This window comes from Perissodus microlepis, chromosome 3 (assembly GCF_051167445.1).
Source record: "Perissodus microlepis isolate ML-2025 ecotype Zambia chromosome 3, ASM5116744v1, whole genome shotgun sequence".
Classification (NCBI taxonomy): domain Eukaryota; kingdom Metazoa; phylum Chordata; class Actinopteri; order Cichliformes; family Cichlidae; genus Perissodus; species Perissodus microlepis.
In genome coordinates this window covers 43,878,385-43,891,205 of record NC_140463.1, presented here as the reverse complement: position 1 = coordinate 43,891,205, position 12,821 = coordinate 43,878,385, and the positions used below count along the sequence as shown (strand labels likewise).

Genomic DNA, 12,821 nt, shown 5'->3' with positions numbered 1-12,821 from the left:
CTGGGGAATTACGCAACCATAATATAGCGATTGTTTTTGATTCTATCGTTCTGAGTCACGTTGAGAAGTTTTAGAAATAAAGACCTAAGAAAGAAAGAAAGAAAGAAAGAAAGAAAGATTCTTAAGATGTTCTTAATGCTCTATCTGCCAAAAAGCCTTCAGACTTTGGAAAGATTTTTATATCGTGTGGTTGGAAATGCTAAATTGCCATGTCTAAATGTGAGGTTTAAGGATTAGCTTTGTTTTCTACTGTATATTGGTGTTAAACTATATTGGCAACCCCTGCAGGGTGTTTACCTGCTTGCAGCCACATGCTGGGATATGCTCCAGCTGCCAACAGAAATGACTGGTCTCATAAAAACAAATGAAAATCTACCAACATGTTGGCAAAATTAGCCCAAAGGCGTCCAATAGCTAGGAACTACTCAACGCGTTTGAAAGCATCACTCTTAAACACAAGAACGCTATGCTTCCTCATTGCACCTAAAGGATTTCTACTTATGAACCTTAAACCTCATAAACCCCATGAAGCAAGGTTAAGCCTATACCCATCTGCAAATGCTGTTAGGCGTCATAAATGCAGCTTAAGTGGCCTTTAATAATGGTGGGCTTTACATGCCTCTTGGGCATTTTCTCATAAAAAACCTGGAAGGTTTTTGGCAAATCGTTGTCTCTTATGGGCTTGTAAATCCTTCGCATGCTCCTCTGACCACAATGACAATAATGTCTTTAGAAGACTTTCTAGGCCTTCAACAGCCTCATAACCCTTAGATTATTGGCCTAGGATGATGCTCTGTCCCAAAATGCCCTGTTGCCCCTCCACGTTTTTCCTACAGACCCTTGTGTTCCTCTTTGTTACTGCACATCTAGGAGTATTTTTGTAATCAGCTTGATTTGATCAGCGAAGAAAAAACTGGAGAAAGAAAGATTCTGTGAATAACTTATGAGTGCTCCCAGCTCAAAACTGAGGCATTATGATACGTATATTAGTTCCACTGTTTTCCCATTCTGTGCCCGCTGTCAAGGTGGGTTATGCAACTGAACAGACTGAGACAAAGCAACTATTTTGGGCAGAACGCATGTGTTTGCCTCAGAGCCACAAAGGAGACAATGCCTTGCTTCCGCAAAAGTGAATAAAGTGACGTAGGAGAGGAATAGGATGCTAGGTCTCAGTGGCAGAAGGCTGAGAAAGGAAGCTAAGAAATCCTTCTTCACATCCTCAAGCTCTTCCTAGGGCATCGCAAGGGGTTTCCAAGCCAACCCAGATATGTAATCCCTCTAGTGTGCTCCGGGTCTGCTCAAGGCTCTGACCACACTTCAGCAGGGAAGCAGGAGAAAGTCAATCATTTTCCCAAATCACCTCAACTGCTGACTGTTCTATTCTGAGATATCCCTCAGGGACAGTCCAGATATCCTGCTAGGAAAGATCATTTTGTTCTTTTTATTAAACAGTCTTGTTGTCAGATACTATCCATTTGCCATTACCTACTGCCACTGCCTCAGTGGTCTCTGAAAAAGAGATGGAGAGTGTATCCAACAAGATCTCTAATGATGCCTCTTTTGCGGTGTGTGGGAGTTGTGTTAGGAAGTCTACAGAATTTTTTCTTTCCTCTACCTGACTATATCTTCAGCTGGGTTCAGTAGTTCTTGTCTCCTGCTGAGAACAGCCTTGGCAAGGCTCTGCATCCTTTTCCTGAGTCATCTGGTGGTTTGCCAAAAAGCAGCCCATCTCCATAGCAGCCAGAAACTGTAGCAAGGCTCAAGTTTTCCACATTTGCCGCAATCTACCAATCCTCAGATTACCTGGGAATCTCCCTAGAATACCCAAGTCTGAAATAACAACTTTTTCAGATTGATGGTTTTGTAGATACAGGAGGCTATTCCTCCTGATAGAAAGATGGTTATAGTTGTGAGCGGCTGCAAACAGGCAGCATCACAATAAGAGATGTGTTTAAATTGGCCATTTTCCAGGACATATTAGGTGCAAAAGGACACTGAAATTAAACAGTGTACATCATTGAGCAACTAATTCTCCTGCTAAATAATCCAGGATTCATTTTCCGTTGGGTTTTATTTAATTGAAACTTTTGAGCTGACTGTGGAGGGCAGTAGGAACCCATCCAAGATATGATATGATTTTAGATCTCACACTGTGGAGCTGGAGCGGTAAAAGTCTACCATTAATCAGTTTATTCTGGAAATGAATCAATTAAATGAATAATCCACAAATTTATGCCTAATGAGAAGAAACGTTGTGGTCAGAAATGTCCACGAATGACTCCTTTTTAGCAGTCTTAGCCACAACTGACATCTACTCAGACAGCAAAGCTCTGCAGCGTGTCATTTGGATATAATGTATGAATAAATATTTAATTGAAGTATTAACAACACTCTGAGATCTCCATGTCATTATTCTTGGCGTTTTGTTAAATTAAAAAAAAAAGAAAGAAAGAAAGAAAGAAAGCAAACATTTTTATTCAAAGGATAACTAAGGATAATAAATACTAAATTCATGTCCTCCAGGTATAAATCAACTGAGTAACCTCCACCACACAGCTAAGCAACACCACACAAATGAATAAATGACAGAAGGACAAAGAGCTACAAAGGGTAGAAATCACAGGACTGCTGAGGTGCTCTGGGCTGAAAGCAGTCTATTTCATGCTTTCACTGATGAAATATAACTCACCTTTCAGAGCGATGATAGCCTGCATTTAGAGGCAGGTCTTTATTGCAGCCATTTATGCATGCATACTTTTATAGCCTATCATATCTGTGCTTTCATGAATACCTCAAAGCAGGAATGGTAGATGCGCTAAAGTGCTGCTTATAATCTTCAAAAACACCATGGGAATGAAAGGCATGGGGACTGTAAAGTACATCCAGGGATAAGCTTGTTGTCGTTCCTTCAATTTTTTTTTTAGGGGTCCCTTAGCAACAACGGTGACCCGGCTGTTCAGGTTATACATAGATAAGTCTCAGAAGCTCCGCTATCGGTGATGCCAGGGTCACGAGATACAATCTGCGGGTCTATCAGTCAAAACAAGTTTGCTGCCTCTCCTCCTCCTCCCTGTACTGCCGCTTTAGGAATATTAAATATGCGAGGCGTCCCCCACTGCAGATGCAATGCTATTGATTTGGTGTCAATCCTCAAAGCCGCAGTAACATGATTTGGTATCAGCAATGGCTAAATGAGACTTCTCCCAGCAAGAATGGGAGGAGAGGTGAAAGGTTGTCAGGTTTCTCATTTGGAATGACTCCTTGTTTACAGGTAGCTTGATATTTGTCCATAGCCCTTTGGTTAAGGATTCAGTTGGTTTCTCATCTTGAGACAGCTGAGGCTGATTTTACATGGCATTTGAGTACATAGCATAACCTTGGCTACTTGGCTGTGTTCTTCTCTTCTCAAAAAAAAAAAAAGCCTTGAGAGTATTGAAACTGCAGAGATGAACCAGACATTAGAAGTGTTTCTCTAATTCTTTTAAAGTTACACCAGGTCCTGGCCACATCCCACTGGGTCTCTCTGGAGAAAGTCAAATTTTCTTAAAGCAATATTCATCATAACTGATTCTCCTCTAATGAGGATTCCAACCCCCTACAGTGCCCAGTGCTTCACCAGAGTCAGCAATGATCTTAATGCAATTAAGGCTGCAGCCTGACTGAGCCGCTTCGACTTTGCGACTGTTTGCCCGGCTGCTTTTTAAAAAATGTCGACAGAGCCAGATAAGCAGCGCTCAGGCGCTCGAGGCGCTTTCGCTGGAACCTATTTGACTTGCTTTACTTGGCATCAACTTCATTTATGCTGTTTGACTTTAAAGATTACTTTGAGCGAGGGACATCTGTGGATGCAATTTTAATACATACGTGGTTTCTTTGAATAAAACACATGTACTCACTCGTTTTTCTCTGCAGAGACACCTGCAAACTGTGGGGTGAAAACATATTAGACACAGCTAGCATGTGTCTGCTGAAACGGTTCTGAGGGTATTTTATTTATTTATTTATTGCTTGTCTGTGTGCAGATGAATAAGAAATACAAGTATAAGTGACTGCTTATAAAGAAGTAGCAGTCTATTTTATTTACAGTATGTATCTTCTTGGGCAGTTTTAAAAATGTTATTTTATTTCATTTTATTGCATTTTATGAGACGAAACATATAAAAGGCAGAGGAATCCAGCGCCGTTATCTGCATTGTGATGCTGCATTGTGATTCACCATGAACCCCTGACAGTGGCTCTGTTTTTGTCACATCTCTGGCACGGTTCCCACCTCACTGCTAGGAGCCCTACATCGCTGCGTGCTCTATTACAATAGCTCAACATTGCCACCAAGTGGTACACAGCAGCCATGACCCCGGTTTGGCAGAAGGTTAACAGCTCCAGATGCTTGCAGTCAGTGCAGCACAAGGGGACGGCGCTGCAGATGCAGGTGTCACTGTGGGGCTCAAAGAGACGAGCAGACGTCAAATAATCACAGAGCTTGGCTGCATTCCCAGTTTTTGATGAGCAGACATGGAATCAATGATCTGTTCATTAGTCCTACATGAGCAAATCTGAGAGTGATCTGCTGCCCAAAAGAAGCAAAAAAAAATCGATACTGCATGTGGATACTCTTTGCGCCACATCCTTCTCTCCATACATGATAATCTTTTATCTCTGGCAACTGAAACGAATAAATGCCAATAACTAGGAACAAATATGCCTCTATAGTCTATCAGGGGGCTGTGGGTCGAATCTTTGTCTAATTGAACATCAGCTGGGGGGGGGGGTCTTAGCTAGAATGTGTTTTAGCTTTCAGGCCCTCGAGTCTTTTCTTTCCTTGCAATCAAGGTCACAGTGTGAGAGCGTGAACAATGCACGAGGTTATTTCCCCCCTGCCTTCATTACTATACAATTAGCTGTGGTGCTATTCAATTTCCCTCATTTCAGACTTTGTAGATCGATATTGTTCAGGCTCCTGGCTAAGTAGCTGTGCTGCTGGTAGGGCTTTTCAATAGCTGAATGGGAGGCATCAGTCACTGAGCTAAAAGAGATGTTTGAGAGCTGTAGTCGGCGATGGCCACACACACACGCACTTTGATGAGCGGTTGTAGAGACTTTGCAAAAACAGTCTCACAAATACGGGGGACACTGGGTGATTTTTAAAGAGGAGATTGTGCTAATGTCAAGTTTGAACAATGGTTTCACTATCATCATTATCAAGGTCATTTATTTGCTTGTGTGGGGTCTGTTGAATTTTGCTTTGAGTCTCCTTTCTTTTCTGTATTTCATTCATTGCTTTAGTTTAAAGGTACAGAAAATGGGTACAAACACTTTTTTTGGTTTGAATATCATTAATTGGACCTTCTTGCTGGTGGAACAAGTGGCTACAGAAGCTGAATGTATCACAGTTGCACGGTAATGTGCTTAAACTTGAATGCAGCTACAGTACAAGGCGGTATTTGCCCCTTGTCATGCTTAAATGTTACAGACTATCAAACAAATTATATTATTTCCACTAGCCACACCCCAGCCTGATTATTGCTAGACCTGTTTGAATCAAGAAATGACTTAAATAGAACCTGTCTGACAAAGTGAAGAAGGCTAAAAGATCTCATAAAGCTGCTTTTCAGTAGCTGAATGGGATGTATCAGTCATTGATCGACATATGTTCGAAGACATCGTGCCACAATCTAAAGAAACTCAAGAACCAGTCTGAAAAGGGTTAAAGAGCCATTTCTAAGCCTTTGGTACTCCAACAAACCAGAGTTAGAGCCATTATCTGCAAATGTAGTGCACTGGTAATAGTGGTGAACCTTTCCAGGAGTGTAAACGTATACAAGAGCGCATCAACAACTCATCCAGAGGTCTCAAACGCAAAACAACATCTAAAGAACTGCAGGCCTCACAGTGTTCATGATTCGACAATAAGAAAGAGATTGGGTCAAAATGATCTAATACTAACACAGCATTTGGCAAAAAGAACATCATACCAACAGTCAAACATGGTGGCGGTGCTGTGGTGGTCTGGGGCTGCTTTGCTGCTTCATTACCTGAACCATGACTGAGACCATGATGGACCTGGACCATGATGAACCCATGAATTTGGCCCTCTACCAAAAAATCCTAAAGGAGAATGTCTGACCATCAATTTGTTCCCTGAAGCACACCTGAGTTGTGTCGCAGGACAGTGAAACACACCAGCAAGTCCAGCTGTGAATGGCTCAAAGAAATTGATTGAGATGTTTTAGCATAACTCCAAACTGGCCATTCAAAATCTTGTGGTGTGTGTGGCTGGATGAAAACAACTCTTCAAAGAAGCATGGGCCAAAATTCCTCCACAGCGATGTGAAAGACTCATTGCCACTTACTGCAAGGGCTTGATTGCAGTTCTTGCTGCCAAGGATGGCACGACCAGTTATTAAGTTTAGGTGGCAATTACTTTTTCACATAGCTTAATAAATTAGATCATCATTCAAAAAATTCATTTTATTTTTTTCTGGATGATCTCTGTCTCATTTTTTGATTTTGATTTTTTTTTGAGGATGTGAAATATTTAAAGGTCAAAGAAATCCAGATGGCAGCAAATACTTTTTCGTGACACTATTCTTGTGCGTGATAGACCAAGGTCAAAAGGCCAGGTTATCAACACATCACCTCTCCAATTCATCAGCTCATTTTTATTTGGCACAGTCCCTCATGAGAGCATTTAGCAGCATGATGACAGGAGGGATGAGATATGAGCCGAGCCAGTGGCTACAGAAAGTCTACAGAAAACACGGAGCAAGGGCTGTGCAATTAGATGCCACAACTGACTTCATCTCAGAGAATAATTACATGTGGCACTGACTCCGAGGCTCATTCAGGGCTGGTTATTAATGCCTATAATGGACAGGCAGCAGAGGGCACTGGATCATGGTCACATGAAGGGTGAATGAAATGTACAGTAGTACAGTAGTATCCTGTTTTGTTAAAAAGGACCTATTGTGCTCATTTCCAGGTCCATATTTTTATTTGTAAACTTGACTTGGGCAGCCAAATGAGCCATGGCTCATCCTTATTTACCTCACACCGGGGTGTGGTGCAGGCCATCAGTGTGAATCGAGTGACTTTAGCTCACAACCCTTTCCCTAGCCAACTGACAGAACGAGCTGTGTGCCCAAAAATGACCTTATTAGGGTTATCCACTGACGTCACACAGAGTCAAGAGTAGAAAATAAAGCTTTTGAGTCACATGGGTTGCTTGTATATACACTAATTGTATATATCCAACAGTTTATGCAGTACATTAAAAAACTAGGACCATAATAGGTGCAATATCTCAAAGACCTTTTTTTCAGTTGCTGTTAAACTGTCTGTTGGAAAACACTTGAATTTGGAATCGTAGAAAAAAGTTGCATTGATATTTTAATGAGCTGCAGGCCATACATGCTAAATTAAACTGGGCCGTTTTGTATTAAATGTGAGAAAGTGTTCTGAAGTTAAGCATCTTTGCAGCTAGTGTTAACTAAATGATTTCACACCTCCACTCTGCTAAACCTCTTTGTCTGTTTTATTGAGCTAAGCTCCTGTATTTTCAGTTCATCTTGAATGGACAGATTCAGACAGGGGAACAAAGAGCTCCCTTTTTATGAATTGTGAAAGAATATCTTTGATGTTTTACTTGACAGAATTGTTCAATTTAAAAGAAAATAATTTCTTCTTCACCAAAATCGCCAGCTTTCATTATGAAACATTATCTGTATTTATAGTAACAGCACAAAGTTTAAGTAAAATCAACCATCTTTAAGATCAAAGCAGCTGCTTTAATTTAAAGTGTTCTCTGCTCAAGTAAAAGTAGAGAAAGATTTATGTGAATACACCTTTGATTCAGCATACAAAGTGAAAAGAGGACTAAAGCAAGACAAATTTTACTGTTAGTATTATTATTATTATTATTATTATTAGTCACAGAATCTCATAACAAGAACACATATTAGAAAGATGCCTGCTGCATTTAATACTGAGGAATCATGTAGAAACAGACCACGAGGAATAGCATGACATCGTTCCGAATAACAGCAAACATCCAATCGTCAGGCAAGGAGTGGCACAGGACAGGCATATTTGGTTTTTTTTTCTTTGTTTTTTTACCATAAAAATAAATACCAGCAAACTGAGGAGCCTCATTCAGTGACAAACTGGCAGTTGAAGCGAACGCCACTCAAAGTCTGAAGTCATCTCTCCACAGGCACCAAGAGACAGAAACATTTCCTCTGTGTGGAATTTCAACACATCATACTTGCTAAATAAACGAAAAGTTGGCGTGCTACGTAAAAAAAAAATTACAAATTTAAAAATAGAAAAAAATATCTGTCAGGAGAATACGAGCAAGAAGGAAGAAGCATGCAGATTATAAACAGCGAAAATACAACTTGCATGGAAACTTCTCAGGAAAATGTTTTTAGAAGCTGCTGTCAAATAAAAACGGCTCCAGTTCTAATCTTGTTCTTTTGATTATTTCATTTATTTTTTCTTTAATGCTCTCAATGCATTTACTGGGAAAGAAAAATGGGCTTCTTCATCTGACAGCAGCATTCCTGTTTCTGCTACATTCACAGTACTGCAGGAGGATGGGTCATCTGTCACTGCACTGGTACAAGACAGTACTCTATACTGAAAAGAACACCAACCGCAATAACTATAGTTACTGATATTCAGGTAAACGTGACGAAGAACAGAACATTAATTAAAGTCCATCCTAATTACAGCCATCGCCACGGTTCTTTCAGCTGTTTCCTTTGCTGCCATTGTCATCCACTTGGTCCGCTGAAATGTATTTCAAAACAACAAACAAGAGGAGAGGGGGGGAAAAAGTTGAGCTTCCCACTTAAAGGAGACTGTAGCTTAGTCTGGGTGGCAGCTTTACATTCTTGGCAATAACAGCACCTCTTTTATGTTTTAAAGAAAAGAAAACTGCGCCAATCTGCAGTGTGCTCAAATTTACACTCCACTGATGTGAACATTTCACCAAGAAAATACAATTTTGTGGATTTTCTTTTAAATATATATAGATATAGATATATATAGAGAGAGAAAGAGTAAGTATTTAGTAAGTATTTTACAGTAACACTCGTGGCCGACACAGAATCAAAATGCACATCTTTTTTTTTCATAGAAATCATACAGAGACATTCAGTTCACACTGGTCGTCACATTCCTGTGAGTCGGGCAGAGAGGAGTGCTGCTGCAGCGTGTGTCCACCGTGTGGCAGCATGTAGGTATCCTGGATCGTGTTCAGTGCAATTTCTCCTCAGCGCTGCAGGTTGTAAATCTGACACACTGTAGCACATTCTCCGTCTCGCTCTCGAAAGGGGCTGATTTGGCTTCTCGAACACCGACCGTAGGAGGGATTCTAAAAAAGAGCCAAAATCTGTCACCGGCCTGTTCATCAAAACCACTCTTCAGTTCAAGACTCCTGCAAAGATTTGTCGTACACTGACAGTCAGACGATGCTGTGTAAAGGCTGTGGGAAACTGTGGTAACGGTGAATAATTGCACTGTCTCTCTTCAAGGGAAGACCACGAGCTAAGCAAATCAGGCACGAGTCTGACATTCCCTGTGTGTAACTTGGTGTGAAATACTGTGGAAATGTGCACGATTTTATTGCACTACATCTGTAACGTCAAAGACGAGTGACCTTACAGGAGTAAATATTATCATTATTATTTCAGTATTATTAATCTCCACATATTTGTTTACTTCTCACAGAGATCTCCAGGATGATCTCCAATACCATATCTGGTTCTTTTTTATGCACTCTGATACTTTCTGTTTTTGTCAAACTCAAACTAGTTTCACTTCTGTGGGAATAAGCTGAGAAGAGAAGTGAACTTTCATTTGAGGTTTCAAGCAAGAAAGAGATTAAACGACAACACACTGGTGTGTTTTCTGTGCGGTTGCATGGGTTACGTGGCTTTAACAGGAAGAGAAATGAGTTATGCCAGCAAACTGGGAAATATGTACGCATATTTGAAGGTAACCAGCAACTCTGTAGCTAATTAATTAATGCCACACAATTTGTTATTTGTGAAAGAGCTACAGGTTGATAGCCAGGCTTTTAATGATTACTGTGGTAGCTGACAGACTGTGTCAGGTCCTGCTGACTTTACAGACAACAAGAATTCTTCCAGGTCAAAATGGAAGCTATGAACTCATTTAATTAATTAGGAACACAACTAATCAGCGAAAACATATAAAACAATTATCTATTAAACAGCAAATAAGCGGTCAAAGTGCACCTCTCTCACCTGGTTATAGATGGACATCAAATACTCCTTCCTCCACTGCCTCTATATCCTCCTCAGCAATTACTAGTGGGAACAGAGAAGGGGAGGGCAAAGAAATAAGTGGCGGTTTGGTCAGCCATCTGGAAATGCAAAGCATCGCCTAAAACCCAGAAATGTGCGGCCTTTGTCTATTTACCATTCCCAATTCATTCGTCTGGCAGCATTGTGCTGCCCACTGATGGAGCAGGTTTGCACTGATACAGAATTGAGCCAGGCAGGGCGCCACTTTTGCTAATGTCTGATGAAAACACTGCCTTTATGAGTCACTAGCCTCACTGTGGTGGACCATTTACATTTCCATTGCAAATTACACTCTATTGTTGGAAGAAAACCCTCCAAATGTCAGCTCTCCATACACTCAAAGGAAGACAAAAGCCCCCATCAAAAAGTGGAGGTGTTGCAGTGGTGACATGAAGTCAAAATTCCTCCAGGCTACACTTGTTTATCTTTGATGCCTGCGATGGGAGATTCTATTTTATCAGCACGAGGGGTCAAACTTTAAGGTCTGTACACATATCAAGCTAGCTGGTACTGTATTCATTCCTGTGAGAAACAAAGATTCTAAAAACAAGTAACTTGATGCTTGAAAAATACACTTATTCTGTGGGGGCTTTTTGCTTATGCCTGTAGGCCACAGCCAGCAGCAGGTAGTTGCATAAGGACCATAGATATATATATATATATATACACACATACATACATACATACATACATACATATATATATATACATATACATATACATATACATATATATACATATATACATATACATACATATATACATATACATATATACATATATACATATATACATATACATACATATATGCATACATATATACATATATACATATATATATATATATATATATTTGTATATACTAGAAATAGGAGGGCTAAATACGTATTTAGACATGTGTAGGGGTCCATTTCAGCAATCATCCTCTTGGAAACATGAGGGATGCTAGCTGCATGTAGATGCATCTTACCAGTGTTCTGCAGGCTGGGTGGGGTGTTAGCAGGAGGAGGGAAGCTGTAGGATCTGGCCTGGAGAGCTGGCGGCGCTTCATGGCTGATGCTCTTGGTCCTCTTCCGGCACTCAACAGCCAGCCGGCTTCGGCAGGCCTTATGGCAGTTGACCCCGCAGGCTGCAGTGGGAATGTTCGCACGATGGGAGAAAGATGGAGGCAGGGACAGGTTTCGGGAGAGGAGGAGAGGACGGGGGGATCGGAAGGGAGGGAGGGACAATCGGCGAGAGAGCAGGCGAGACAGGAAGAAAGGATGAGAGGGCCAGGGGCGAGAGGAAGATGGAGGTGGAGAAGAAGGGTCAGACAAAGGGACGGGTGCAAACTGATGAAACGGGGCAAACGGGAGAGCTAACGGTGACAGTAAAGTGCTTCGACATGCTGTACAGACACACGAACACTGGCACATGCACACGGTAAGGCCGACTGTGCCCGACAACAGCTCTGTCAGCTGTGGGTAGTCTACAAGGAGAGGAGTGATGGGTCACCCAGCAAGGCAGCAGGAAAGCACCTGAGTTACTGGAATCCACGGCAACAGAAATCTTTCCTGGTTCATTTCTTCACTGTCACTGGTGGAAGTCACCTGACTTTAAATAACTATAAAGTGTGCAGATAAGCATCATATCAAGAGAAGAAAACAGTAACAACCTACATAGTGGCAATATAACTAATTTTGATCATACTGGATTTTTTTATAATGCTTATTTCTTTAACTCATTATGAATTTTTCATTCTAAAATAATTATCACAGATATTGTCAGTTCCCAAATAATGACACACACCTATCAGTCTTTACTTAAACTCTCATGTACTCTCATGTCTTTCCAATGTATATGAACCTATAAATGTTGCTACTTTTCCCAGTCTTTATGCTGTGGTGAGCAAAGCAGCTGGGGGATGACAATTCAAATTTAGCAGGAAGATCTTAGAGCAGTCTTAAGGTCTAAAGCAAAAGAAAGAAGCTTACTTGCTAAAATGTCAAACTGATAGAAAGAAGCAAAGATGTTTCTGTGATATGGATGTTAGAATGCTGGCATGAGCACAGCCCCACATCTGTTCAGACAGTGAGAGGTTTCTGATTCAAATCTCAGTAGCTGACATCTACTACCCCATTACACACACCAGACAACCCACACACATCAAGAGCGCTCCTGCACTGCACTGCACTGCAGTGGGTGATTCATTTCAATTATGCGCCTGCCGGTCTGTCTACCTCCCTGAGTTTGGGCTAACAATGGTAATGGGGATGAATGGCTGTGGGGCTCTCTCATTGACTTCCCCTGGTCTCATTAATGGAACAAGCCAGAACTAAAACTCTCAGTCAGGCTCACAGAATGCACTTCTGTAGAGTAGAGAGGACACGGGAGAGTGTGAGGGTCAGTGGTATGTATGTGTGTCAGTATACACAGAGAAATGCATCAATCTCTTTGTGTGGATCTGCTTGTGTTATTTTTTAAAGCAATCACATGCTTGTCTTTTAATAACAA

The 12,821-nt window shown here is 41.1% G+C and overlaps 1 protein-coding gene across 2 annotated transcripts in view; it reads right to left on the bottom strand.

Annotated features, from left to right (window-relative positions):
- Window positions 1–7,899: 7,899 nt before the first annotated feature.
- The window catches only part of LOC146391653 (RAS guanyl-releasing protein 2-like), a 36,846-nt gene continuing 31,924 nt past the window's right edge, over window positions 7,900–12,821 (bottom strand). For both annotated transcript variants that reach the window (XM_084924599.1, XM_084924598.1), the window contains exons 15-17: window positions 11,299–11,457; window positions 10,269–10,331; window positions 7,900–9,373 (exon numbers count right to left, since the gene is read on the bottom strand). In XM_084924599.1, the coding sequence (XP_084780725.1) occupies window positions 10,273–10,331; window positions 11,299–11,457 (218 nt within the window). In that variant the 3' untranslated portion in view covers window positions 7,900–9,373; window positions 10,269–10,272. The remainder of the gene's footprint in view (window positions 9,374–10,268; window positions 10,332–11,298; window positions 11,458–12,821) is intronic.